Here is a 26,974-nt window from a genome sequence, read left to right as displayed (position 1 = left end):
CAAACATGTGCAATTAATACAGGCAATGAGTGCAGAGTAGGAGTGCTTCTTAAAGAAAAACTAATAGGTCTGTGAGAGCCAGAATTCTTGCTGGTTGGTAGGTGATCAAATACTTATTTCATGCAATTGAATTATTTAAAAATCATACAATGTGATTTTCTGTTTTTTATTTTTAGATTCTGTCTCTCACAGGTGATGTGTACCTACGATAACAATTACAGACCTCTCCATTCATTGTAAGTGGGAAAACTTGCAAAATCATCAAATACATATTTTCCTCACTGTATCTGTAGGTATTTTCATGTGTGGCAGAATCACAGAAATTTCTGCATGTGGTCGTTCTTTTCCTTAGTTGTGATTGTTTTTTTTTGCAGCTGGTGCATTTATACTAGCCCTATTTAGATGCATGGAAGTAACAAAACTTTCTACAGCAAACCTACTATGTGTGTACGATGGTATTAGATCAGTTATGAGAGCATGCCACTAATCATCTGGCAAGCAACCATGATCACCATCCTTGGTGAGTACCATGTACTGTTTATTTTCATAGACCAAAATATAGTTGAGGGAAATGGAATGAAATTGGAATAACTTGTTGATAATGGTCAACAATTTTGATTCTCAAGTCCTCAGACAGTTCTCTTCTCCTCTTTCTGTGGCACACATAATGCAAAGATTGAGTCAACTTCTCCCCTTTTTATCTGGTTTCAGGTGTGATTTTCATATTGCCCTCACCTGTTACTTGCTACAGGTTACTTTGAACGAGCATTTTTACCAACAATTTTGTAAAGGTGCCAACAATTTTATCTGTGTGTGAAATGATGTCCAATTTGCCTTTTTTTCTCTGTTTTTGTGTTGTTCCAATACACACAAAAGGAAATAAACATTTGTATGACAAAACGTGTATAATTGCAATAATTTTCTGGGAGAAATACTTCATTTTCTGGAACAATTTCAAGGGTGCCAACACTTTCGGCCATGACTGTATGTGGATATATGTAAGAGATGGTTTGACCCCCCATTAAGTGTCACTGTATGATCCAGCATCAGAGGTATAATGATAATTCATAGGGCCAGAATGAACGATATAGGAGAACGCTCGCCAGGGTCTCCTCAGTGTCTGGATGCTGTTATAAAGCTATAAAGAAAATGCGGTAAACCAGAACGTTTCTTTTCTTTTTTTAATAAAATAACTGGGATGCATTAAATAGACAGAAACTAAAATCTCAAGCATGAAACTCCGCAGACTAGAACAGGGAGACCTCACAGCAAACATTATAGCGGGAAATTCACCGAAAATGGTGACAAATTGATGCCTGGAAATAATTGGAAACAAATGTCTCTTTTCGCAGCCTCCGGGAAGCGATGAATGGAAACTTGGTCCAGGCGACATGAAGATAAAAACCATAATAAAATATAATGGGTGCTATGTGACAGTCACATTATAAAGCCTCTATATAATAATGCATCAAGAGTAAACCAACCCTTGTGTATATCACCGACCCTCCCCCTATATGATCCTGCATCGGGTTTCTATTTCCAGCGTCTCTCACCACATTTCTTCTTCGTGTTAGAGGAGTTAAAATGCCACAAAATAGTTTGCAAATTTCAAACTGAAATTATGAAAAAAAAAACAAAACGCAGATTAATTCAGATAATTTTGTCTATGGGATGTCTTTTATTGAAGCTCAGCCCAAAAGGTATAAGCAACAATAATATAGACAAAGCAATTGTCATGCCTGCATTGTATGTAATTCACCTCCAGAGGGTACTTTCTATACCTCCGCCATTCTTTACACTTCAGCTCAGCTCGTTCAGACAATGCAGTACTTAGTCCCTCTATACCTTCACAGTGTATCAGTTTTGCCCAGACTTAAATGTCTTATATTGCCTCCGTGATTTCTCTAGCCTCTTGTGGTCCGGCGGAAGACTTCCTCCCACAATCTGCACGGTCTTTGCTGAAACATAATTGTGAACTCATTGGCTTTCGTGTCTGAAAAGTGATCCGATTGGACGGCATGAGCAAAAACTGTCCCATTTTGCTATTTAAAAGGAAATAAAGCAAAAATGCTGATTCTTCCGTTCACGCCCTTTATATTGTATGTAGACTAGTATTGGCCTGTGACTACACCGCCTTTGTAATTGTTAGACTATAATAAGTGACTCTGTAGTACGTGCGACTGTTCCTCAACTTTTTCTTTCAGACGTCACAAGATTTGAAAACTTCAATGGATCAAAATATCAATATCTAAGAGAAAAAAATGTGGATGTCTTTACTTGAGTCAATGTAACTCCAGCTTTGCACCTGGATAACATAGGACACATGCTGAGGTTGCGATATTTTACATAGCACCAACTGGATGTTACAGGGATTATACATATCGGAGTTCTTATCCACACTGCCTGGTTTTTAGTTTTTTTCATAACTTCAGCGCTTTTATTTTTTTGTGGCAAATGTTTCCCATTGACGTATATTTGTTGTGTTTCTCAATGGCATTCATTAAAGGGATTGTCTATTGATAGGGCAGACCCGCCTCTATAGGCTTTTTTTTTTTAAGTGTGAACTGCCCTGTAAGACTCAAAAGGGGAAGAAGCTTCATCAGGTTTTTGCCAGAATTGTGGCGTAAAACAGTTTGAAGTGTTGCAAAATGTTTGCACAACTCGTAGTTGCGCAATTTTTTTTTGCCCTTTTTTTTTTTTTACACTAGTCCTATCAACCTTCAACAACTTTTTGGAAACTAAGCCGGGATTAACAAATCATCATAATTTAAGCCACAAAAGTGGGGTAAATTATGATAGTATCGTTAGCCAGTCCCTGACTGCATTTCTTGCGGTGGGAGACAGCAGTAGAAAGATGCACCAAATTAATTAAGAGGTGCACTCTTTAGCTCGCTTCATCAGGACGAGCTTATAAAATTCCACACTTGATAAATTGGGGCAAGAGTGTCCATATATTACATGGACGGCCATTCAACTGAATGGCCAGAATATAATACTTCAATGCTCCTGTACTGTCTCACTAGTGTCCCCCAACAAAGTCTGTTTTTGGTCAGGATGCTGATTGGAGCAGAGGTTCCAAACTTATAGGGGATGTTTTTGTTGAGAGACCCCCTTTAACCTTACTATTCAGATGTAATACTTGAAACCACCACTAAAAGACCCAAACATGTCTGGCTAGCTCTAGTAATTCAGATAGATTTCCCACAATGCTTTGCTCCTGGCATTAGTAATACCGATTCAGGGTTCCAAAATAACACAACCGCTGTAATGTCCTTTAATTTTGTATTCGAAAGCTTTATTGATTTATTTGACAAACCTTGTTCTGTGTGGGTTCTAATTTTTTTTTATTATTTTTTTTTCCCATCCCGGGAAAACCTTCTGACGTCGTCATGCAAATGTCATGTCCGAATGATTTGCATGTTTGGAGGTTGTTGTCATGTGCATAGACAAGGATTCAAGACATTGTTTACACCTTAGGCACCCCCTATCAGAACTACTGATATTATACATCTGAATCTATATATGGGTGGGCTGCAATCTGTGGACCCTCAAGTCATTATGGAGTTCAGATGTCACGCTGAGAGTTGTAATTCCACACCTGCTGGGGGGGCCGCAGATTGCAGCCCACTCTTTTATATTTACACAAAAGTCTCCTTATAAGCAGTGTGCTATTCAGCATTACTACTCCGTTGTTTTTTTTTCCCTTTATATATATTTATATGTATATATAACCGCTTAAATTACATCCATTTATCAATGGTAAAATGTTGAAACGAGAGTCTAACTGCCAAAATACAGCCTTACTGAATTAAGTACAATTTACAAATACGATAATTACATTTTTTTTTTTTTAAAACCATCAACAATGTTACACCTAGATATAAATACTGCAGGACGGGGCAACACGAAGGTCTCTGCGGAAAATGCTCGGGCTGAAGTTGACGCAACTTCCAGCAGAACTTTCCCGCGTTCCAAATAAGAGTTTATGTTCATGAGCTTTAAAATTACAACCTGTAGGGGAACATTGCTCCTTGGGGCATAATCCACCATTACACATCAGCCAGGTACTTTCCTGAAAGAAAAATACATGAAAAAAAAAGAAAATAAGCTCTAAAAGGAATAGATTTTACAAACAGTTTTGTTCATGGTCAGTCAATTGTGTCCATTAAATTCAGCCAGAAGTGAAAAAAAATGGGGATATGATGACACTTTAGAACTTTGTTCCCCAAAATTGACCCACAGGAATAAGAAACCAAAAGCCCAAAACAAGGTATAAGGCAAAGAATATCCGTTCTAAGAGGAGAAATTTCCTTTTTGATCCCAAAAATGGATCAGGCTGCATCAATGTGGGTTATGAAGTATTTACAAATGTATCTTTAATTATGTAAATGCACTAAATTTTAGAAATTAATTAAACTACTATTCTATTGAATATTTTTTGGCTACGGCCCAAGGCCGTTTCCAGGAGTTACAGTAAAATTGCTGTATTATTGCAATGTGTGCGTAACCTTCATATTTCCTACAGGGAGAACTATAGCACGGAAATCTGAAGAATTTCAACACAGAGATCCAGGACCTTTACTTCAGCACCATGTTGAAATTCTAGCAATCGTAGCAATGAGCTGTCCATGTAATGCAAGAGCATGATAGGTGTGCATTCGGTAACGCTCCTTTTGGGAAAAATGTGTACCATCCCATTTGGCTGCTATTGAAGCTTTGGTTCCTCAACAGTAAATATTTCTAGTTATGATTTACGAAGTAAAAAAGTATATTTATAATTTAGGAATTCCAGAAAAATGTCTGACAAGCCCTTTGAGAGTTGCATTAGTGCCAGATTTTCCAAATACAGATGAAAAAATATAGATGAAAAAATCCAAACACAACTGTAACTTTATATGTGGTTTCCAGTGACTTTACTTGCTGAAACGTTGCAGAAAATAAATAAAATTTGAATCACTGTTCTTTTCGCTTACCTGCTGCAAACCTCTTTTTCACAAGTGAGAACCTGTATCCACCTCCTACAAGCTCGATGTCACATCCGGACAAAGTGCTTCCTTCACTCGTGAACTGTACAGCTAATGGTGCTGGTTTACTGGGGCCTTCTGTGAGCTGGAACCTCGCGAGTAAAGAACCGACACCTTAAAAGAAACAACAAAACACAGAATAGGGCATTAAATTATGAGTCCCAAAAAAACACAAAGGCAGTGGTTTCTCACTGAGGCATGATGGGAATTGTAGTTTAGCAACAGCTCTAGAGCAATGGCTAATAACAAATACATTAGGAAATTAAAAAAAAAACAGAACAAAACAAACAAAAGCAAAAACGAAAGCCAATAATGTGTAAAAGCAGATGCAAATGTGTCCTGAATTTACCTCCATTTTCTGATTTCTGGGAAATATCTGGAATTTTCCATAATATCCTCTGTTGTTCTGCATTCCTGAAATGAAGAAAATTGGTGAATGTAAGAGACTGATCTCACAGCAGCTTCACCATCCTCCAACCATCCAAAATGCGTGCGGTAAGTGTTGTTATTGTGACATTTACACTGGTTATATGGTCATTAAAAAACTTTGTACAGAAATTAATGTGTGAGTGCGCGGCTTTAAAGGCACTCTGCCTAAAAAGCAGAAAAACAATGGATGGTAAATAACTAATTTTCCAGGTTTTCTGCTTTGGACGATCTCCTTGTGAAGCGGGTTACAGCGTTACCTGCTACAAGAGTTGAAAACTCCAGTAGCAAAATGTTTAATTTCCCTACAGCTCCCCCGCAGGAAAAATAAAGCATTACATAATTCCCATTAAAATCAATGAGAAGTATCTGTAATGCACAGATATTTCAGGTACTCTATAGACAGACACATTCCCTTCTGCAGGAATATAAAGGACAGAGGAAGGCTTATAATGAGGGGCCGCTTCTCTGTGAATTCTCATACAGCCTATTTTAAAATGGGTTTAATTAAGTTCTTTAAATAGGTGGTTTTATCCTATTAAATGGGTAAAATTGCAAACTGCTTGTAAAAACAAGCAACTTTACAATTCACCTTCAACTAAAAATCCTCTCCCTTCTCAAGAACACAGGAATATCAAATCTTGTAGTGTGTGGTTCGTTGAGAAGGTTAGCAATCATCGCAGAGGTGGCCGGTCTCCTAGGTAAAGAGAGTGAGCTTGCAAGAGGTTTGCGATTTAGCTTGCATGCATGCGCTGCTATCAAGCAGTCTGCATTGCTGGGTCTGGCCATCCTCAGCGTCCCTGGACTCCACCGATGTAAAGTTGACAGCTTACAGTTCGGATCTGCGGCTCAATCATACCACTGGACCAAGTTATCAATCTTCAGGAGCGCAATGCCTCAACCAATGCAAGCAAGAAACTGGGAAGCAGTGCGCTCCGGAAGTAAGTAACAGGACACAACCCCTCCAAAACTACAGCTTTGGATTAGAGAACTTATGATGGTTTACATTGGCACTGCAGTATTTTTGAAAGCCCAAGATCTTTCTTTCTAAAGTTTTAAGTCCGATTTTCATGCTTTCAGCTTGCGGTCAGTGAAAGGAAACATTCATTGTTTACAGAGACAAAAAAACAGCTGGAATGGGTGCACGGCTCATTACAGTGTATCGGAGATCTACATTGTAACAGAATGTGCACCTGTCTCAACCGAATAGGACCAGGACAGGATTTCCATTCGCTAACAACAGAGATGCAGAAAAAGGTGAGAAAATCTGTTAGGCATGTTAAGCCATTCATTACAATTCTCCTCCAGTCTCCAGGATTTTGATATCATTTTGGTCCACTTAATGTTCCCAATGTCTCGATGGTTGCATCAGGCTGAATCAAGAAGCGATACTTTTACATACAAACAGCTTGGGGCTATCACTATCTTCACTTACCATACAGCAGTCGGAAGCACGGCCTGGAGTTTATTTACTCCACCATCTATAGGGATGACAAACTGGACGTTGTTCAGGGCTACGGGGGAGGCCATGCACTCAGGGTTGTACTTGTAGTCTATTCGAAGATCTGTGCTGGTAGCGTCGCACCTCCAGTTCACTGCAAGATTCAGAGGCGTAGACTGAAGCCCCTGGGAAGATACCTGGTAACATACAAGAGAGGATGCCGGCTGAGCCCACCTCATGTCCTCAAATAAAACAACACAAGTGTGTATTCATTGTCCAGCACCATTTCATAGTTTGCATATTGATGCAATCTATACAGAAAATTCTGCAACACTGTACTTATATTTTACTGAACCCAAATTATGCTTCAGTGCAGCAAATATTTGTGCATACACTAATTTCACCAGCAAAATAGTGAGTGCGGCTCTGGAGCATAATACAGGATGTAACTCAGGATTAGTAATGTAATGTATGTACACAGTGACTGCACCAGCAGAATAGTGAGGGCAGCTCTGGAGTATAATACAGGATGTAACTCAGGATCAGTAATGTATTGTATGTACACAGTGACTGCACCAGCAGAATAGTGAGGGCAGCTCTGGAGTATAATACAGGATGTAACTCAGGATCAGTAATGTATTGTATGTACACAGTGACTGCACCAGCAGAATAGTGAGGGCAGCTCTGGAGTATAATACAGGATGTAACTCAGGATCAGTAATGTAATGTATGTACACAGTGACTGCACCAGCAGAATAGTGAGTGCAGCTCTGGAGTATAATACAGGATGTAACTCGGGATCAGTACAGGATCAGTAATGTAATGTATGTACACAATGACTGCACCAGCAGAATAGTGAGTGCAGCTCTAGAGTATAATACAGGATGTAACTCAGGATCAGTACAGGATCAGTAATGTAATGTATGTACACAGTGACTGCAACAGCAGAATAGTGAATGCAGCTCTGGAGTATAATACAGGATGTAACTCAGGATCAGTAATGTATTGTATGTACACAGTGACTGCACCTGCAGAATAGTGAGTGCAGCTCTGGAGTATAATACAGGATGTAACTCAGGATCAGTAATGTATTGTATGTACACAGTGACTGCACCAGCAGAATAGTGAGTGCAGCTCTGGAGTATAATACAGGATGTCACTCGGGATCAGTAATGTAATGTATGTACACAATGACTGCACCAGCAGAATAGTGAGTGCAGCTCTGGAGAATAATGCAGGATGTAACTCAGGATCAGTACAGGATCAGTAATGTAATGTATGTACACAGTGACTGCACCAGCAGAATAGTGAGTGCAGCTCTGGAGTATAATGCAGGATGTAACTCAGGATCAGTAATGTAATGTATGTACACAGTGACTGCACCAGCAGAATAGTGAGTGCAGCTCTGGAGCATAATACAGGATGTAAATGAAGATCAGTAGAAGACAAGTAATGTAGTGACTCCACCAGCAGAGTACAGAGTGCAGCTCTGGAGTACAATACAGGTGGTAATATAAGTAAGATATGTAATGGGATGTATAAAATTTGTGTGAAATAACTAAATAAACTGTAAAATTGAGTACAAAGCTGTATACAGGCTGTCACCAAGTCAAAATACAGCTCTTATTGTACTGCCGCTGCTCGCTTGAGAAATCAGTTTTTGTCTTTTATAAAAATCTGCCATTCAGTTCCAGAGATATGAGCCTTTTTTACTAGTGCTAAATGTTCTGGTCTTTACCAAGGGGGCGGTGTTCACAGGGAAATTATGCAAATTATACTAAAGACACACCCCCAGACAATCCATGAGAGAGACACGCCCTTTTGTAAAGACCATAAAAATAGAATAAATATAAAGGGCGATATCTCTGGATCCGTACGGCGGATTTTAAAAATGAAAAAAGCGCAATACTCAAGGGAGGAGTAAAATCTGACCACTTTTGCCCAGGTGACTGGTTCTCTTTAAGCTGCCATCATTACCTGATATTTCAGCATGTCTACATTATAATAAGTTGCTTGTGGCTTTTGTTCTGAGACTTTCTTCAGATGCGTCATCAGGTTTGGCATGTTGACCCAGAATTCTTTTGCATTAGGAGTGGACTGCGTGTTGTCACTGTAAGCAAATGTAAAAGTTATAAAATTATTCCTGTAAACTAATCCTACGCTTGGTCACACATATAAGTTTTAATTTTGCCAACAGTTTTCTGTCCGCAAAAATATTGCAAAATTTACAATAGCTAAACAAATCAGGGTGTGTGTGAATGAGAATTTGGTAAAATGACTATAATGAGAAACTTTGTCATCAAAACTTGAAGTACTGCAAAAACAATATATTACACCCTCAGTATGTCTTCTTGTACGGTACATAATTCACTATAGAAGACGTAACACTCGCTTTATAAATCTGGTGTTTGCTACATCTTAAACAACCCAAACGACAGGGACAGACTTTTTTTTTTTACATAGTGTGCAAGTTTTCACCCCTTTCAATCAAAATCTATGATAAAATGCAGGAGTCTAATTTTGAGGAATGATCTGGGCTATGAATTAATTTTTGTATCTGGTCTGATATCTGAATTCATGGGTGTGAATTTATTTAGAGGTCTAATTTGAGTTTAAAGTTAAATTACAAAAGGAAACATTTTTTTTATTCTGGCACAGTCACTTTCAGGATTTCCCAGTCCTAAAAAGGTGGATACACTGATATAGACAGTGTGCAAGCTGCCGTTAAATTGGACCTGCATATTTCTGACATATCTGCAGGAAAAGAGTGGCAAACTGATTTTTCCAACACTCTCCTGTCCTTACTGCGAACAAAAATATGAAGAAACATCACATCAGAAATTCATTGGTTTTGCAGCGGTAATGCAGTACGGATACTGACCAGCAGAGGAGCTGTGGGTTTGGCAGAACATGCTCTAACCGGCTGTAGTTTGTGATGCGGAAAGTCAGTGCGGCTGGTGCTGGGTTATTCGAGAAATGACGGGTGATTCCAGCTGGGAACGACAAGACCATTTCTCCTGTGATTTTCACTATCAACCTGAAACACAGAAAATAGATAAATGTTATTCACATTGATTCCACTTTTCCAGTTATGGCCAAAATGTTACATACATACACACACATTATATATCTACACTGTGTTCCAAATTATTATGCAAATAATATTTTCTCAGATTTTCCCAAATTACCTATATGAATTGCAGTCATTGTAATTTTCCAGTCAAATAACTATTAGAGTACAATTGAAAGGTTTTTGTACAAACTGCCTATGATAACAGTATCTTTTAAAAAAAATAAAAAACTCAAACTGCACTCAAAATGCATGTTCCAAATTATTATGCACAGCAGAGTTTTCAACCTTTTCATTTTAATAAAGAACAAAAAAATGGTCATTTTTTAAATTATAAGCATTAGCAGGTTATTACACACTGAAATCAAACAGTTTTCAACTCAAAACTTTATTCTAGGTGATGTTACATTTGCACATAGGACCCCTTGTTCGAAAGGAGCTTCTGAACTCTCTCGTCCATTGAATTTGTCAGGTTTTGGATGGTTTCTGCTTTAATTGTTTTGCATGAGGACAGAATACCCTCCCAGAGCTGTTGCTTAGATGTGCACTGCCTCCCGCCATCATAGACACTCCTTTTGATGATGCTCCAGAGGTTCTCAATGGGGTTGAGGTCAGGGGAGCATGGGTGCCACACCATAAGTTTGTCCCCTTTTATGCCCATAGCAGCCAGAGATGCAGATGTGTTATGTGCAGCATGAGACGGGGCATTATCATGCATGAAAATGATCTTGCTGCGGAATACACGGTTCTTCTTCTAGAACCATGGAAGGAAGTGCTGTTTGAGAAACTCAACATACATTATGGAGTTCATCTTTACCCCTTCAGGGATCCTAAAGGGGCCGACAATCTCTCTCCCCATGATTCCAGCCCAAAACATTACTCCACCTCCTCCTTGTTGGCGCCATAGCAGTGTTTGCATGGGGTGTCCATCAACCAGCCATCCTCTACTCCATCTGGACCATCGAGCGTTGCACGGCACTCATCGGTGAACAAAGCACTTTTGAAGTCAGTCTTCATGTATTGTTTGGCCCACTGGAGCCGTTTCTGCTTGTGTACAGTGGATAGAGGAGGTCGACAGGATGGCGTATGCACAGCTGCAAACCTCTGAAGGACTCTGCATCTTGTTGTTCGGGGGACGTTGGAGGCACCAGCAGCTTCAAAAACTTGTCTGCTGCTATGACAAGGCTTTTTTGCCGCTGCTCTTTTAACCTGACGTAATTGCCTGTAGGAAAGAGTCCTCAATTTTCCCTTATCAGCACGCACACGTGTGTACTGTGAATCAGCTACATACTTCTTGATTGTGCGATGATCAGGATGAAGTGTCTTGGCAATGTTGATTGTAGTCATACCTTGACCTAAACACTCCACAATTTGTTGCTTCTCAGCAGCCGACACATCCTTTTTCTTTCCCATTTTGGCAGAAAATGTAGGCTGCTTAATAATGTGGGACAGCCTTCTTAAGTAGTCTTGCCTTTCATTGGACACACCTGCCAAACTAATTAGCACAGGTGTCGGCAATTGCTTACAGTGATATAAAGAGCCCTGACACACATCACCATCAATGAGTTTAACTGACAAACAAAAAAATTCTTACCTTATCACTCCGAAACACTTTTTGCATAATAATTTGGAACACAGTGTACATATATATATAGTTATAGGATGAAAAAAGACCAAGCTCCAGTTCAACCTTTCTCTACCAATGAAACTGTTGCATTACTTGATTTGTCTTGCTGTTGGTGCAAAAATAAAAATCTGTACTTTTCATATTTCAGATGATCAACTTTCATAAACATATTTTTCATACTGAATTTTAGGTACATACTTTCTTCTCCATTTACATGCAAAATTAAAACAAACATAAAAATGAATTTGCACAAATTTAAAGACTATGGATACCATTGAGGAGGTAAAAATGATCAGAAGTCCTAATATGCAGATGGATCCAAGTGTCAGATTTTATATCTAGTGGGAGTCTCTCCCAGGAATACAGGCTGGATGTGACATCGGTCTTCATTAGCTTATATCAGCACAGCTTCTTACCTTTCACTTTATTTTGTGCTTAAGGCTATGTGCCCACGATGCAGAAATGCTGCATATTTTTTACGCTTCTCCCTGGCAGGAAAAACGCATGCGGATTTTACATGCGTTTTTCCCGCCAGGTAGAAGCGTTTGTCAAGCGTCTTTGCATGCATTTCTGCATGCGGGTTATCAAGTGCTTTTCCAAGCGATTTTAGCATCACTTGGAAAGTGCTTGACAACTTGTTCACACTATACAGATCCATGCAACCGGCATAGATTTATAGTAGTGTGACCAAGTTAGTTAAGAAAAAAGAATAAGAATGGTAAAAAATAAAAAAATAAAGTTTATACTCACCTTCCGTTGTCCTCCCGGTGTTTTGTCTGCGCCGTCCGGTGTCTTGCATTGTTCGCGGTAGTGTGAAGGACCGGCGATGACGTCATTGAGCTATGTGATGGGTCACATGACTCAGTGACGTCATGGCAGGTCCTTCACAACAGCGCGAGCAGTGCAAGACACCGGACGGCGCAGACAAAACACCGGGAGGACAACAGCAGGTGAGTATAAACTTTATTTTTTATTTAAAATTTTTCTTTTTTACAGGTTCTATGGTACCCAGGTCTGGATGAGACTCTCCTCCAGACTTGGGTACCATCCGCACATAGAAAAGCATAATATCCGTGTGTACAAATGTACTGACACGGATATTATGCGTTTCAATGCAAGTCAATGGCGGCGATTACGCTGCGTGTCTGCAAAATTAATGGACATGCTGCGGATCTTTGAGCGCAGCATAAATGCTACGGAAAAATCCGCAGCATGGGCACTGACATTGCGGCTTGTCATTGGGGACCATGGGGGGCGGATTACCAAGCGTTTATGCTGCGGAAATTCCGTAGCATATACGCTTGTAAAACGCTACGTGGGCACATATCCTAACTCCTTTTCTACAGCCTGTTTTTTTGCTGCCCTGCCTGAGACAATAAACACTTTCTCCCCTCTCTACATTGTGGAAATCTGGGTACAACCTCCTCCTCCTAGCTGCGGCTATCTTAAAAGGGAACCTGTCAACTGATTCACGCTGCCCAAACCACAGGCAGCACAAATCAGAGCCTGGCCGGAATGTTTCAGAGACAATAAAGGTCGTCATACACAGCCTGTGACCATAGCTGGAGACTAAACCAGTCCAGGTTCGCCCCCGCCCAGCTTTTCCCAGCATTGCTCCATGACTTAATGTCCGGCCACCTGTTTGTGACCTCAAGCTGAAGCGCACTTGCGTTATGCAGCAGGACAATGATCCAAAACAAAAGAAAAACAAAATGAAGACTTTGGAGTGGACTAGTCAAAGTCCTGACCTTAATCCAATTGAGATGCTGTGGCGTGAACTTAGAAAGGCGGCTCATGCTCAGAAACCCTTCAATTTTGGTGAATTACAACAATTTTGCAAAGATAAGTGGACAAAATTCAGAGCGTTGTAAAAGACTCATTGCCAGTTATCATAAACGCTTGATTGCAGTTGTTGCTGCTAAGGGCCCAACCAGTTATTAGGTTTAGGGGTCAATCAGTTTTTCACACAGGGCTCTGTAGGTTTGGATTTCTTTTTCCCTTAATAATAAAAATCTTCATTTAAAAACTGCATTTCATGTTTACTTGTGTTATCTTTGTCTAATATTTAAATATGTTTTGTGATCTGAAACATTTAAGTGACAAACAAGCAAAAGAATAAGAAGTCAGGAAGGGGGCAAACACTTTCACACCACAACTTAAAACACTTTATTATGGATTTTTTTTTTACATAAGCAACCTTCTCTTTCTTAACTGTTTGTAGCAAATAAAGGCTAGAAAAGTTTCTATAAAGTTAAAAAATTAAGCTGAGTGAACATCTAAACAGTGGCAACCCCATGGATAAAGAAGCACTATCATCTTCCACATCTTTTCTCCGCAGACACTGATACATCTCTTTGCCCTTTTGACCGTTATGAACCAAATGGAAAGAGGAAAACAGTAGTGGTCTGGTTACAGATTTGGCAAGAGACGGTGTCATACGATCCTTGTACTGGGCCGCATCATGTTACACAGCCATACTCACTTATTGGTATCAGCCCCTTTGAAGTAAGCGTTGACCGTCTCTGTGAAGGCGGCTGCCACTGGCAGGGTATCCTGGGCCCCCATGGTTAGGGGGCTTGGTCCTCGTGAAGATCCTGCAAGACAAGGGGCCGCTGATCTCTTGTTATGGGTGTAAGAATATAAAGTTGCAAACAAGACACAACAACTGCTGGGAATAGAACACACAATATGGGAGATGTAACAGTGAAAGAAAATGGAAAAGCAACAAAGCAACAAGACAGATGCAAACTGAAAAACAACATTTGCACAAATTCTCATCCAAATATATTATCTGCAAGATTGTAAATTAAAGGGGTATTCCAGTTAAAGGCATTGAAATCCCTGCTTGCTGTCCGTAAAAGGCAATATTTTTGTTTACATATGAAGACCGAAAATCTTGTAAGATAAAACAGCATTGTCTGAACTGCAAGTGTAAAACTCTCAGCTCTGAGAAGTATTAGGTCTGTAAAGTTTTCAGTCTCTGTGTAGTGAAGACTGTTTCCATTCATAAAGAATAAAAAGATGAAGTGAAAAAGTATAGTAAAAAGTTGTATAACTAACTATACATGTACAGAAAACTATGAAAAGAGTACAAAAAAAGCCGAAAAAAATGCAATGACATTTTGTTAAATGCTTCATGGGTTCTGAAAAACTGCACAACCATTAAAAGGTTGTCTTGCGCCGCTTACTTCTGCATCTAGAGGTGATCGGCACTGATGCTGAGTCTACACATTCCTGCCGTGAATAGCACAGGTCCAGAATAAATGCTCATCATGCGACCATAATACGGTAAGTTTCAATGGTGCAGGTGGAGGGCGGATGGCGAGTTATAAAAGGTATTTTCTCAGATGTGCTTTTCAGGAGGTGATGGTTTTATTTATTTATTTTTTTAAAGGGGTTGTCAACCTTTGGGGACAATCTTACTTAAATACATGTATTTGCAATTGGGTTTCCTTAAAAAAAACAAAAAAAAGGTCTATTGCTGGTCGAAAAATAAGTTAACGGAGAGTCCTTGATTCGGCCGTTGTGATGGTTTGAGAGGGAGTTTATAACTCCTCTCATCTGATTCATGACCCCACATAAAATCCAAGTTGAATGTACAAAAACACAAACAGCCAGTAAAAGGAAGGGACAAATTTTAATAAAACAAAAATTGCAAAAATTATTTTTAGACCCGAATACTTAAATATAAATAGAAAAAAATAAATAAAAGAAAATGGATGTGTCCCCAAAGGTGGACAACCCTTTAATTAATCAATCTCTGAATGAGCAGGGAAAGCAGGCTTTTTCTACGATTGGGTGTGGAAAGAAGGACTCGCATGATTTCTTTATTGAAGGGCAAAAAAAAGGACTCAAACGGTCCCCAGTGTGTAGGACACGCAGGAATTGATTGAGAACTGCAATGAACAGTTAGGCTTATTGCCCACGATGCAGAAATGAAGCAGAAATTTTCCTGAGCATTTCTGCATCTCCTTGGCAGAAAAAAGCATGCAGTTTTTACATGCGTTTTTCCAATGCATTGCATAGGCAAATCTGCATGCAGAAACGCACAAGAATTGGTCATGTCGAGAATTTTTCTGCGAGTAAAATCCACGCAGAAAAAATCCTGACCATGTGCACAGAACTTGCAGAATGTCATGGGATAAGGTATGCAATGCGTTTCTGCGCTGCAAATCCGCACCAAAAAACATACCAAAAACGCATCGTGGGCACACAGCCTTAGGCTAAGTTTCCACAATGAACTTTTGGTGAGTTTTTCATGTTGCAGATAAAAAAACCCCTCAAAAACTCATTGTGGGAACGTAGCCTCAGATTGGTTTTTGGATGCATCGCAGCCACTTTTCGGCCACTCAGAGCACGATACGTGCATCAAACCAATAAAGGATAGCTCAGTGGAATGGGATTACCGAGAAGCCGCTGTGCAGGGAAAACAGTAAGAGGACGATATGCTAAACCTACACCCTTTATTCTCAAGAACAGTGGAGGTCTGAGAAGTCCGACCCCCGCCAGCCCTATTCTAGCAATAGCTTTCACTTTTTAAGATAGGAATACCCCTTTAATTCAGCGTTCAAGGCATCGGGGGGGGGACTGTCCCTGCTTTAGGACCCCGCCAATGTGATCTAATGACAGAAGATAATGTATACTTTCCACACCTGAATATATGACAATACATGCACAATCTGGATTTACATTGTGGTCACATTCATTTGCACATTTTGATATACATTTCACTTGCTCTTATGGCAGCCCGACCTCCATAATACAGGCACCCAGACAAATGGCTAATCTGCAAGTCAAGTTACAATTGCATGACAGTTTCCTTTTGCTTTAAAGAAAATATGGATATTTGTGCCACAATCTGTATCACAGCTGAAAATTCACATCAGGACCAGGAGGTTATTCACGATACAAAAAAATATTAAGGCGTATAAAAAAACAAACAAAAAAAAAAAAATCATTTCTTTTTCCAAATGAAGTGAAGGCATGATGATTATCACAGTCGCAGTGGGGTTTTTTTTGTTTCAAGTTCCAGTCGCCAGGTCTTGTACAGATCCCTCACAATCATCTTTATAGCCGACACGGTACAAGATCACAACTCTAAGGCTGATTTCAGTCATCCGTAAAGCACGGTCCGAATATGGGCAGCAATTTCCAGATCTCACCAGCCTCGTAGGCGTATATAAGACCGGTGATATAGGTCAGGAGGCCCGCAGCTGATGTGGACATCACAGTCCAAACTCAGATTGTATTTTATGGATGTCTGAAATTATGATTCATTAAAGCAGACATCCGGTCCCCACATTGTATGAGGGTTCAGCTAGTACGAGTAACTCCAGGCTAGGTGTAGTGTCTGTTGGGAGTCTGCGGTAGTCAGAAATGTACGTCCTCTCTCGCAGTGCAACTATTTTACTCTGCAGCTCGGCTTGCTCTGGCCTGACTGCCGAGTCTCCTAACCTGAGCTAAATGCCTCACAGGCATATATGGGGCACGTAGCTCTGGCGCCCTGACAGTAAGACCTAGTACTCCGATCTGAGCACGGTCTGTGTTTCATAGACATGTGAAACCAGTCTGAGGATGCATTCACACGTTGTGGCTGTATCTGCAATATGTGAACACAGCTTAAAGATGGGGACACATGCTGGGGGGCTAGACAAATGGCTGACGCTCAGTCCACCCATGGCATTGATTGTGTAACAGCTAGCCACAGCAGGTGCCCGCACTATAAAGGAACTCTGTAGGCAAAACTGTTACACTGGCACACATGCATCAGCACAGAATGACTGTTCAAACAAAGTACAGGAGCACCCTTGGTGTGGCCAAACGATTCAGTGCCCCGTCCCACCTCAGCTCTTCTCCGGCTCTATAAAGCCAGAGCGGTCAATGGAGATGGATGGAAAACAAGTAGGCGGGACGGTGCACTGGAATGTATGGCCTCACTAAGGGTGCACCGAGCGGCTGTCCTTGGTTTGAACAGTCATTCTGCGCTGACAGATGCGCTTTAAACAAGCACCGATAAACCAGTATATAGCCGATCAATCCTAGTTCATGGGCTTAAATCTGCCAGTGTAAATGCAGCTTTAGTCAGTGAAGAAGACAGAAGCACTTGGCTTTTCTTCTAGGATTATGTTACACTTGCTTTAATAAGTAACCTAATGAAAAAAAAGGCATGACAATTTGGGAAGGGTTAGAAAGGAGCAGGAGAGGAAGATGTGGGGTTCTTGCTATATTGTAGAAGCAAAATGCCATATCAGCCAGAGCCAAGTGATATCATGCCACTAGACAGCTAGCAAACAGTGCGGACAACCTGTCGGTCATGTAATAATTAGACATAAATTAAATAAAATTACATGGCTGCACTCATGTATGGCTGATACAAACGCAACGTGGCTGCTCAGGCGAAAGGTCAGAGAAATCAACATTACTAAATTTTATATCATCCAAACCCTTAGTCCTTCGAGAAAGCGCGCGCTCCCTTCACATGGAGGAATGGGTCTCATACATGGGTCTCATACAACCTTTCCACACTTATGATTTCCTACACAGAGATCTGATTATTCTTCTCCATTTCTTCAGCTAATTTTATTACAAAACGGATCTTTCAAAAAGTAATTATTAGTGTTGAGCGAGTATGTTCTGTCCGAGTATGCTCGGGCCGAGCTCCGAGTATTTACAGCTGCTCGGTGATAAGGTTAAATCGCTCCCATGTGCATGATTTGCAACTGTTTGACAGTTTTAATACATGTGAGGAATGTGTAAGAAATAGACATTCCTCCCATGTAATAAAGCTGTCAAACAGTTGCAAATCATGCACACGGGAGCAATTCAACCATATCACCGAGCAGCTGTAAATACTCGGAGCTCGGCCCGAGCGTACTCGCCGAAAGCGTTAACACAACATACTCGCTCATCAGTAGTAATTATCCTTAAAACTTATACTTAGTGGTGTGAAGCTGTGGCTGCCTCGAGGATATACAAAGCTGTTGCTCTAAAATTAAAATGTAATTCCACCGAAAAAAGAAACTTTTAACAATCTGTTAATTTTCCCTTTTTCCCGTTGGTTAGAGTCCCTTAATAAGCATGCTTGGGAAAAATCAAAAGTCATTTTATTTGACACAAGGCTAAGTCCAGACAATGGTTGAGCTTGCAGATCACTTGTGTCTGCAAATTGTGTGCTCATCTACATAGACGGGTGCAGGAGGGTTCCTAATACTTACATGCACTAGTCTGGTCTGTAATTCAGGCTAGGCTATGCCACAATTCTATCCAAATGCACCTGCGGTTCGTGAGGAAAATAGCACATGGGCTAATATTGGTCTGTGAATGGCCTACTGCGCAAATAGATAGGGGATTTGTGTGAATTATGCCTAGGGCTGGGTTTTGACGGCCACACTAAAACTCAGGGTTAGTCAACTGCAAGAGTGACTGGCTCCGAGTGCAGCTGTGTGCTCATCCTCATAGCGGACGAGTGCAGGAGCTCGCTGCTATTTTACATGCACTAGTCTGGTCCGTATCGGGCAAGAATAGTGCATGCTACAACTATTCCCATGCAGATCGTTGGTCGAGTCCATATAACAGGCTCGTCTGAACGAGCCACAAGTGTGATCTGTGTCACTTCAATAATAATCTTGTACACATTTTGGTTCCATGTACCGATATGGCTACGCAGCACAAACCGATCAAGGCACGGCAAGGTCGTGCGAGTGTAAGGCTAGGTTCACACTTACATTTTTTAGGGGATTTATTTTTCTTCAACAAAGGATCAAGATGAATTGGACAAATGATATGGATTTTTAAAGTAAAAAAAAAAATTCTAAAAAACATTGACACGTCAGAAGATTTGTGAGATCAAGGCACGGATCATTATAAGGAAAGAGCAGAAGCGCTGCTCTACTCCAACACTGAAGACAGACGCCATAGACTTTCCATTGAGTGTTGGTGGAGAGCAGCGCTCGGCTGAATGCTTCTGCTCATGTGTTATAGCGAACGGTAGGGGTCTCAGCCTCTGCAGACTTCGAAAGTTTTTTTTTTTTAAATGTGGTTATACTTTAAAAGACTAAAGGGTCATCTGGTTAGAAAACTCATTTTCAAAACCTATAACTGCCAGTGTGTGGGAAATGGACGGCTCAAGATGGCCAGACCATCTCATAAAGGGGTATCCTGACCTAGAGAATTCCTTCAATGACGTTCTGTTTATATTCCTTTAATGGCGTTCTCAGTTTTCAGAAAACTGGTGTTCCCAGGCGTAGTTTAAAAACAAACTGCGCCTTACTCACCCTCCCCAGGTCCAGCATAGAGAGACTATTGCGGCTGCGGTGTCTGCTATTGTCTGTAGTGCTAACGTCACTTTGACAGCGCTGCAGCCAGTAGCTCAGCAGCTCGCGCCGTTTCGTTTACTGACTGGCTTCAGCACTGTAGACAAGCAACAGAGACCAGGGCAGTGGTGGATACTCAGTGCTGGACCTGGGGAAGGTGAGTGGAAAAGCTTTTATTTATTTTTTGTTACAAGAAACCTAGGATTTTGGAAAATGGCAAACCTCTTCATTTTGGACATAAAAAAAACCCTAGAAGAGAAGTGGTCCGTATTAAAGACCTTTATCTGCTTGCCAGAGTGGAGCCTGGTTACAAAGAATATATCTCACTCTGGAGGACTGATCACGTCCACATATTACACGGGCAGTCCATTGATTTTAACCCGAAAAGTGTACTGCATATTTTCTCCTGTAGAGACGCTGCAGAAAAACCGAACAGGTGTTGCTGGGTTTCGTTCCCCCATACAGCATAGCTAATTGCTTAAGGCACCAGCATTAGGACAGCCACTGATCAGTCTAATTTTCCAGGGTCTCATTTATCACTAGAAAGTGTCCTAAAGTACACAACCCCCTGTAATATAAATGAACCAAAAAAAGTGAAAAAAAACAAAAAACAAAACATTTTTTGCATCAATTGTCCAATCCATAACCTACTCAAGTAAGAAGAAAAAAATCAGGACTCGACTGCAATTTATTAAAAGTTATGTAAAAATGTTTTTTTTTCTTTTTTTTTTTGTAGTATAGTAGTAGGTAAATAGAAAATTAGAATACTGGTGTGAACGAGGCCTAAACACGTGCCGGGAGCGTATGGAACTGAATAAATGCATGTAAGATGCTGTGTACGCCCCATACATTCAGAGGGATGCATACGGCATGCTAAGAAAGGTTCAGTCCTTACCAGTATAGATCACGTAGCTAAGTGTGTCATCCCTGGCCACAGCTTTGGTGAGCACACAGACACAATAATTTATATGTCATAATTTGTGACATATGCATCTTCGTTTTTTCTCTGTTTTACAAGAAATGACTGGACAAATATATCACTTATAAACTTCCCATTTAGAAATGGGGCAATTCTGATTATTGACATCTATGGCATGTTCAGACCAGAGTTACAGACATCTCCACTTTAAGTTGTGACATTGCACAGATGCAAAATTCTAACTAAAGTTTCTCAATAAAGAAAACAGAAAATTCTCCTTGCACAGGCCGATCCATTTATCTCTCAGTCGGTGCTTTGGTAAGTGGCAATTACCAGTGCTTCCTATAAACATGTCGTTATTCATTTAGGGAAGCAGAAAAGCCATTGTGTTATAGTTATGTATAATTCAATACTTTATTCAGGAATGTCCTGTAAAATATCATAACACCCGAGCTCTGATGCAAGAACAGAACGTAGAATGGGGTCCAAAATGATTCATAGCATTCCTGAGATGCTGGACTGTAAGATTACATAAACCGTGTATGCGAAGGCTGAAAATATCAGTGGAGGATCCAGGAAAAGGGGCCCTGAGCGACTGATAATTTCATACTGTGGTTTTTTTCCCCAAGGAAAATAATTCATAGAATAGATACTTAACCATACTGTGTGATACATTGGGAACAGCATTATAGTAGTTATATTCTCGTACATAGGGGCAGTATTATAGTAGTTATATTCTTGTATACAGGAGCAGTATTATAGTAGCTATATTCTCGTACATAGGGGCAGTATTATAGTAGTTATATTCTTGTATATAGGAGCAGTATTATAGTAGTTATATTCTTGTACATAGGCGGCAGTATTATAGTAGTTATATTCTTGTACATAGGAGAAGTATTATAGTAGTTATATTCTTGTACATAGGGAGCAGTATTATAGTAGTTATATTCTTGTACATAGGGGGCAGTATTATAGTAGTTATATTCTTGTACATAGGGAGCAGTATTATAGTAGTTATATTCTTGTACATAGGGGGCAGTATTATAGTAGTTATATTCTTGTATATAGGAGCAGTATTATAGTAGTTATATTCTTGTACATAGAGGGCAGTATTATAGTAGTTATATTCTTGTATATAGGGGCAGTATTATAGTAGTTATATTCTTGTATATAGGGGCACTATTATAGTAGTTATATTCTTGTACATAGGGGGCAGTATTATAGTAGTTATATTCTTGTACATAGGGAGCAGTATTATAGTAGTTATATTCTTGTACATAGGAGGCAGTATTATAGTACATAGGCGGCAGTATTATAGTAGTTATATTCTTGTACATAGGTGGCAGTATTATAGTAGTTATATGCTTGTACATAGGGGGCAGTATTATAGTAGTTCTATTCTTGTACATAGGAGCAGTATTGTAGACTATAATACTGCCCTATGTACAAGAATAGAACTTCTATAATTTATAGTAGTTCTATTTTTGTACATAGGGCAGTATTATATCAGTTATATTCTTGTACATAGGGGCAGTATTATAGTAGTTATATTCTTGTGCATAGGAGCAGTATTATAGTAGTTGTATTCTTGTACATAGGGGCAGTATTATAGTAGTTATATTCTTGTACATAGGAGCAGTATTATAGTAGTTATATTCTTGTACATAGGAGCAGTATTATAGCAGTTATATTCTTGTACATAGGAGCAGTATTATAGTAGTAATATTTTTGTACATAGGGCAGTATTATAGCAGTTCTATTCTTGGACATAGGGGGCAGTATTATAGTATTTATAGTCCTTGTATACAGAAAGCACTATTATAGTATATTGAATTTGAACGCCCAATCCCCATGTTCTCAAAAAACTTAAAGCAAGCAGAAGATTATGGTGACGGCTCACTCATCTTTGCATGTGCATGGGAGGAGGGTGATCAGGAAAGATAGCTGTTTAGCTTGGTTCTTAACTTATTTCCTTCAACAGCAGGAAGATAAGCAGATCCAAGACACCACTACTGCCATTTCAAGGAGATTCCTAAGGGTATGATTTGAAGAATCCATCCAGTCATGGCCCAAGCACAGCCAGGAGTCTGACAGCCCTCATAGACATTAGATTGTCAGATTATCACAGAGGCCCTTAATATATAGGATTTACTGTGGTTACTGTGGCCTCAGAGTTTTCAGTGAAATCGCTCGATACTATAATTTGCATGACTGTCTTCTGACTCTCCAACAACAGACATAAAGCAGATTATATCTAATATAACATAACTGATGATGTAGAAATAAGCAGCGGCCATCAGAGTCTGACAGCACCTTTTTTCCCTTACCGCAAACAAATACACTCTTCCAACACCAATCTAAAGTGTAGGCTCTGCCTTTGCAAATTTTTTTTTCTTAACCTTAAATGAACCTAAAGTTAAAAATGAAGCTATTTTTTTAAAATAGTTTTATTAAAAACTTCGTATTATGTAGCAGTCTACAGCTCATATGCCGACCTATGTGTTTCTATAGTAAAAGACTCCAAACAACTCTGTGCAGTCTGATCTCACAGCCATTCTCCCTTCTATCTTATGTATTCTGTATTTCTTAAAAAGTTGATAAACTCTGGAACCAAACAGCATGAACCTAACATCAAACATAATCCATGTAATTATGTCTTACGTGATAGATTAGGCTTGGTCATGTTCATGCTTTTTTTTGGTTGTAGGGTTTATTGTAATGTATATGCATGATACAGTTTTGGTTACTGTGTGTTATATAATAGGGTGATTTTGCAAGAAGTGTGGGGCAGATAGAAAAGAGTATGACTACCATGGGGATGCATTGCTCTGTATAAGAGCTGTGGACATAAAATGACATAATCAGGACTATTTGCAAATTTGTTTCACTTTTTTTTTATTATTATTATTTTTGGTGCATTGTAACAGTAAAATAGGAACCCAGAACTGCTTCTATTAAACTTATCAGAAAAACATTCTGCAAAGCAACCATATGATACAGAATCAGAGTATGGTTTAGTCCTAGCTATTTTCATAGAGCTTTTAACCAGATTATCACAGGCCCACTAAGCAGAAGTCATAGCATTGCAGATGGAGCGGAGAAATGACCGATCAGACATGCAGACTGGATGTTGTATGGAAGAGGGAAAGTGTAGCAGCAATGTGAGCTTCGACTTTATCATTTAGCCAAAGTGATCCTTGTGCTGAGATTGCAAAGCCGTTTTCAGCCCCATCAGCAGCGAAAGGGTTAACTAGACAGCATCTACACTATGCAGGTGGAAACTGCCAGGGCAGGTAGGTGGTGGGGAGGGAAAGGGCAGATTGGTTTTGTATGCTATGTGCTACTTACCTTCAAAAGTCAAATAAAATTTTCCTCGGTCAAACCAAATGAGGGAAGGCTGTTCATTCTCTGTGTGGAGAGGATTGGAAGAGGGTCGGAAAAGGTTTTGGGAGAGGAGAGAGAAGGACATAACAGTCAGAGCAGGATAAGACTACAATAATGGGTAGGGGAATGGTACTGCAAGCCATGTGTTCTACATGTTTGGCGGGAGAAATAACTTACGCTTCCTAAGGATCCATAACTCATTTAAAAAGGGAACTCGTCATGTCAGATCTGCAGGCAGCAAGTTGTAGAGCGGAAGGAGCTGAGAAGATTGGTGTATAAGTTGGTAGGAAAAGATTTAGCATAACTTGTATTTAATTCACTTAAAAGTCTGACTTTTTGTGCTTTGGAGTCCAGTGGGCGGTCCTATTCACTAATAAGAACGCCCACTGGACTCATAAGTACAGAGATAGCAGAGATTAAAATGAATGAAATATGAGTTATAAATAATACTTTCCCACAAAACTAGATATAAATTTATATGCTCAGCTCCTCCGGGTCTATGACATGCTACCAACAGACAATGTGACAGGTTCCCTTAAAACATAACCTGTCCTGTACATGTTCTATTCACCTGCAATATCCCTATCAGTACTCAAGTGTTCACCTCTGTCAAATTAGGGTCAGACACCGACTTACAAGGTAGCCATCTACAGATAGCACTGGAGAAACTGTTTTCTTCAGTCTGGAGGAGAGGCATTTTGCATGCACATTGCATGCAAGACAATCTACATTAGCTGCATCTCCACAAGGAGACACAGTACCAAGAGTTGCATCACTGTGAAAAAAATAAATAATCTCATGTAGTACACCATTTCATACTGCACCCCCACAGGTTATGATTAGTACTGCAGCCACCAGAGCTTTTATATTTTTCCACCTAAAATGTAAAATATTAATTGACTTCAACAGAGAAAGCGGCAAAATAAATAAATGTTATTGTGCCACATAAAACCAAGTTTTTTTGAATGCAGCCTTAAAAAGGCCAAAGGGGTTTGGTTTGCTTAATAAACACTATGAAAATAATCTTTAGGGCATCAATGCAGGACAGAAAGGCATCACTGACAGCTGAATTCCTGAAAAGCAACTGAGAAACTGTCATGCAATGAACAATATCCTGCTGCTGCAGTGTGGGCCTGCGATGAGACCCCCCGGCGGTACCTAGGTCTCGTCACATCAGGACTGAAACATTTTACACCGGGCGTGGGCAATCAATAGAGATCTGTAGAGTCAACTAATCTGATCTGATATCATCTCTGACAACTGCTTATTACTCTGGAAAGAATTCTTTTAATCTGTAAGACAGATGGAGGATGATCCAGTTATAAAGAACGAAGGAAGAACTAGAGAACACAGCACAACATGCTAACACGGCTAGAAAGCAAGTCCCCCTCACTATAGTACAGTACCTGCAGGAGTCTCTCGTCTGTCAAACAGGGGCCGTTTGTCAGCAAATGCATCGCCTTCTGATATCATGATCAAAAGAACGAGGGATAAGTAAAAACATAGAATAAAAGCCAAGCCATGCAGAAAAGTGCTAACATACTCTGAACAGTCACGTGAGCAGAGAGGATGGCAGCGACATTGAACATTATGTCAACTGTATATTATATCCTAAAGTATCAGGAAAGTTCTATACATTTATATCCACACATGAGCAACATAAAAAGTTGGGTAACTTACAAGTACGAGATATGAAATATAATCTGTAAGAAGGTTCAGAGTTACAGCCTTATGTGCTCAACAACTGTAATTGCAATTTTGAGGGTTATCACTGGATAAGGTGAACAAAACCCCAGGCAAAATTATAACGCAGCTCCTGAGTATAATGCAATATGTAATTTAGGGTCAGTACAAGAAAAGGAATGTAATGTATGTACACAGTGACTGCACCAGCAGAATAGTGAGTGCAGCTCTGGGGTATAATACAGGATAGGATGTAACTCAGGAACAGTAATGTAATGTATGCACACAGTGACTGCACCAGCAGAATAGTGAGTGCAGCTCTGGGGTATAATACAGGATGTAACTCAGGATCAGTAATGTAATGTATGTACACAGTGACTGCACCAGCAGAATAGTGAGTGCAGCTCTGGAGTATAATACAGGATGTAACTCCGGATCAGTACAGGATAAGTAAATGTAATTTATGTACACAGTGACTCAACTTTATATGAAGTTATTTTTTATGGAGACTATAAAATATTGGACATATACTTAAATATTACAAATTCAGCCCTGCCTCATCTGAACAGAAAAAATAACAAAGCATGCCAACAGGGAAGAATAACATAACATGGTAAGGAAGTCATATTGGTAAACACTCAACTTTGCAGAAAACACATGATATGACCTAATAGAAGACGACTGAAGGACTTATCTAACGCTCATCACAAATGAGAACATATTTTTATGACAGCTGATTAGAAACGATAACCCTCTGACAACACGATATATAAGACCTTTCCTGAGGGCTATATTGTCCTTGGCATGAGGGGACTTCCATGATATATGCAGCAAGAAAATTGCAATATTATACAATGTATGTGTTATGAGAAAGATTGGAATTATCTGGGAGATTTTCTGCTTCCATGAAATAGTGCAATGATGACATCTGAGACCCCAATATGTATCACACATTGGATCAATTAACCAGTCAGAATAAAATGACTTTTTGTTGCTTAAATGGAGATTTTAGAAAATCAATGTATGACTGGTTGGGGATCTGATCCCCAATGGTCAGCAGAAAAGAGGGGCAGATGCACGTCCAGTAT

General features: G+C 39.8%; 1 protein-coding gene across 12 annotated transcripts in view; it reads right to left on the bottom strand.

Annotated features, from left to right (window-relative positions):
• Positions 1–2,414: 2,414 nt before the first annotated feature.
• Positions 2,415–26,974, bottom strand: part of SGIP1 (SH3GL interacting endocytic adaptor 1) — a 76,764-nt gene continuing 52,204 nt past the window's right edge. For 2 of the 12 annotated variants that reach the window (XM_073643836.1, XM_073643837.1), the window contains 9 exons: positions 25,610–25,666; positions 24,168–24,227; positions 14,071–14,200; positions 9,773–9,928; positions 8,869–9,001; positions 6,886–7,088; positions 5,374–5,438; positions 4,974–5,138; positions 2,415–4,072 (listed from right to left, as the gene is read on the bottom strand). In XM_073643836.1, coding sequence (XP_073499937.1) covers positions 4,050–4,072; positions 4,974–5,138; positions 5,374–5,438; positions 6,886–7,088; positions 8,869–9,001; positions 9,773–9,928; positions 14,071–14,200; positions 24,168–24,227; positions 25,610–25,666 — 992 coding nt within the window. In that variant the 3' untranslated portion in view covers positions 2,415–4,049. The remainder of the gene's footprint in view (positions 4,073–4,973; positions 5,139–5,373; positions 5,439–6,885; positions 7,089–8,868; positions 9,002–9,772; positions 9,929–14,070; positions 14,201–24,167; positions 24,228–25,609; positions 25,667–26,974) is intronic. The other 10 variants (XM_073643842.1, XM_073643847.1, XM_073643841.1 and 7 more) reach the window with 7 other exon arrangements.

This window comes from Phyllobates terribilis, unplaced genomic scaffold (genome assembly GCF_046119375.1).
Source record: "Phyllobates terribilis strain yellow unplaced genomic scaffold, ASM4611937v1 Scaffold_8__6_contigs__length_399053987, whole genome shotgun sequence".
In the NCBI taxonomy this organism is placed as follows: Eukaryota; Metazoa; Chordata; class Amphibia; order Anura; family Dendrobatidae; genus Phyllobates; species Phyllobates terribilis.
This window is presented reverse-complemented; position numbering and strand designations above follow the sequence as displayed.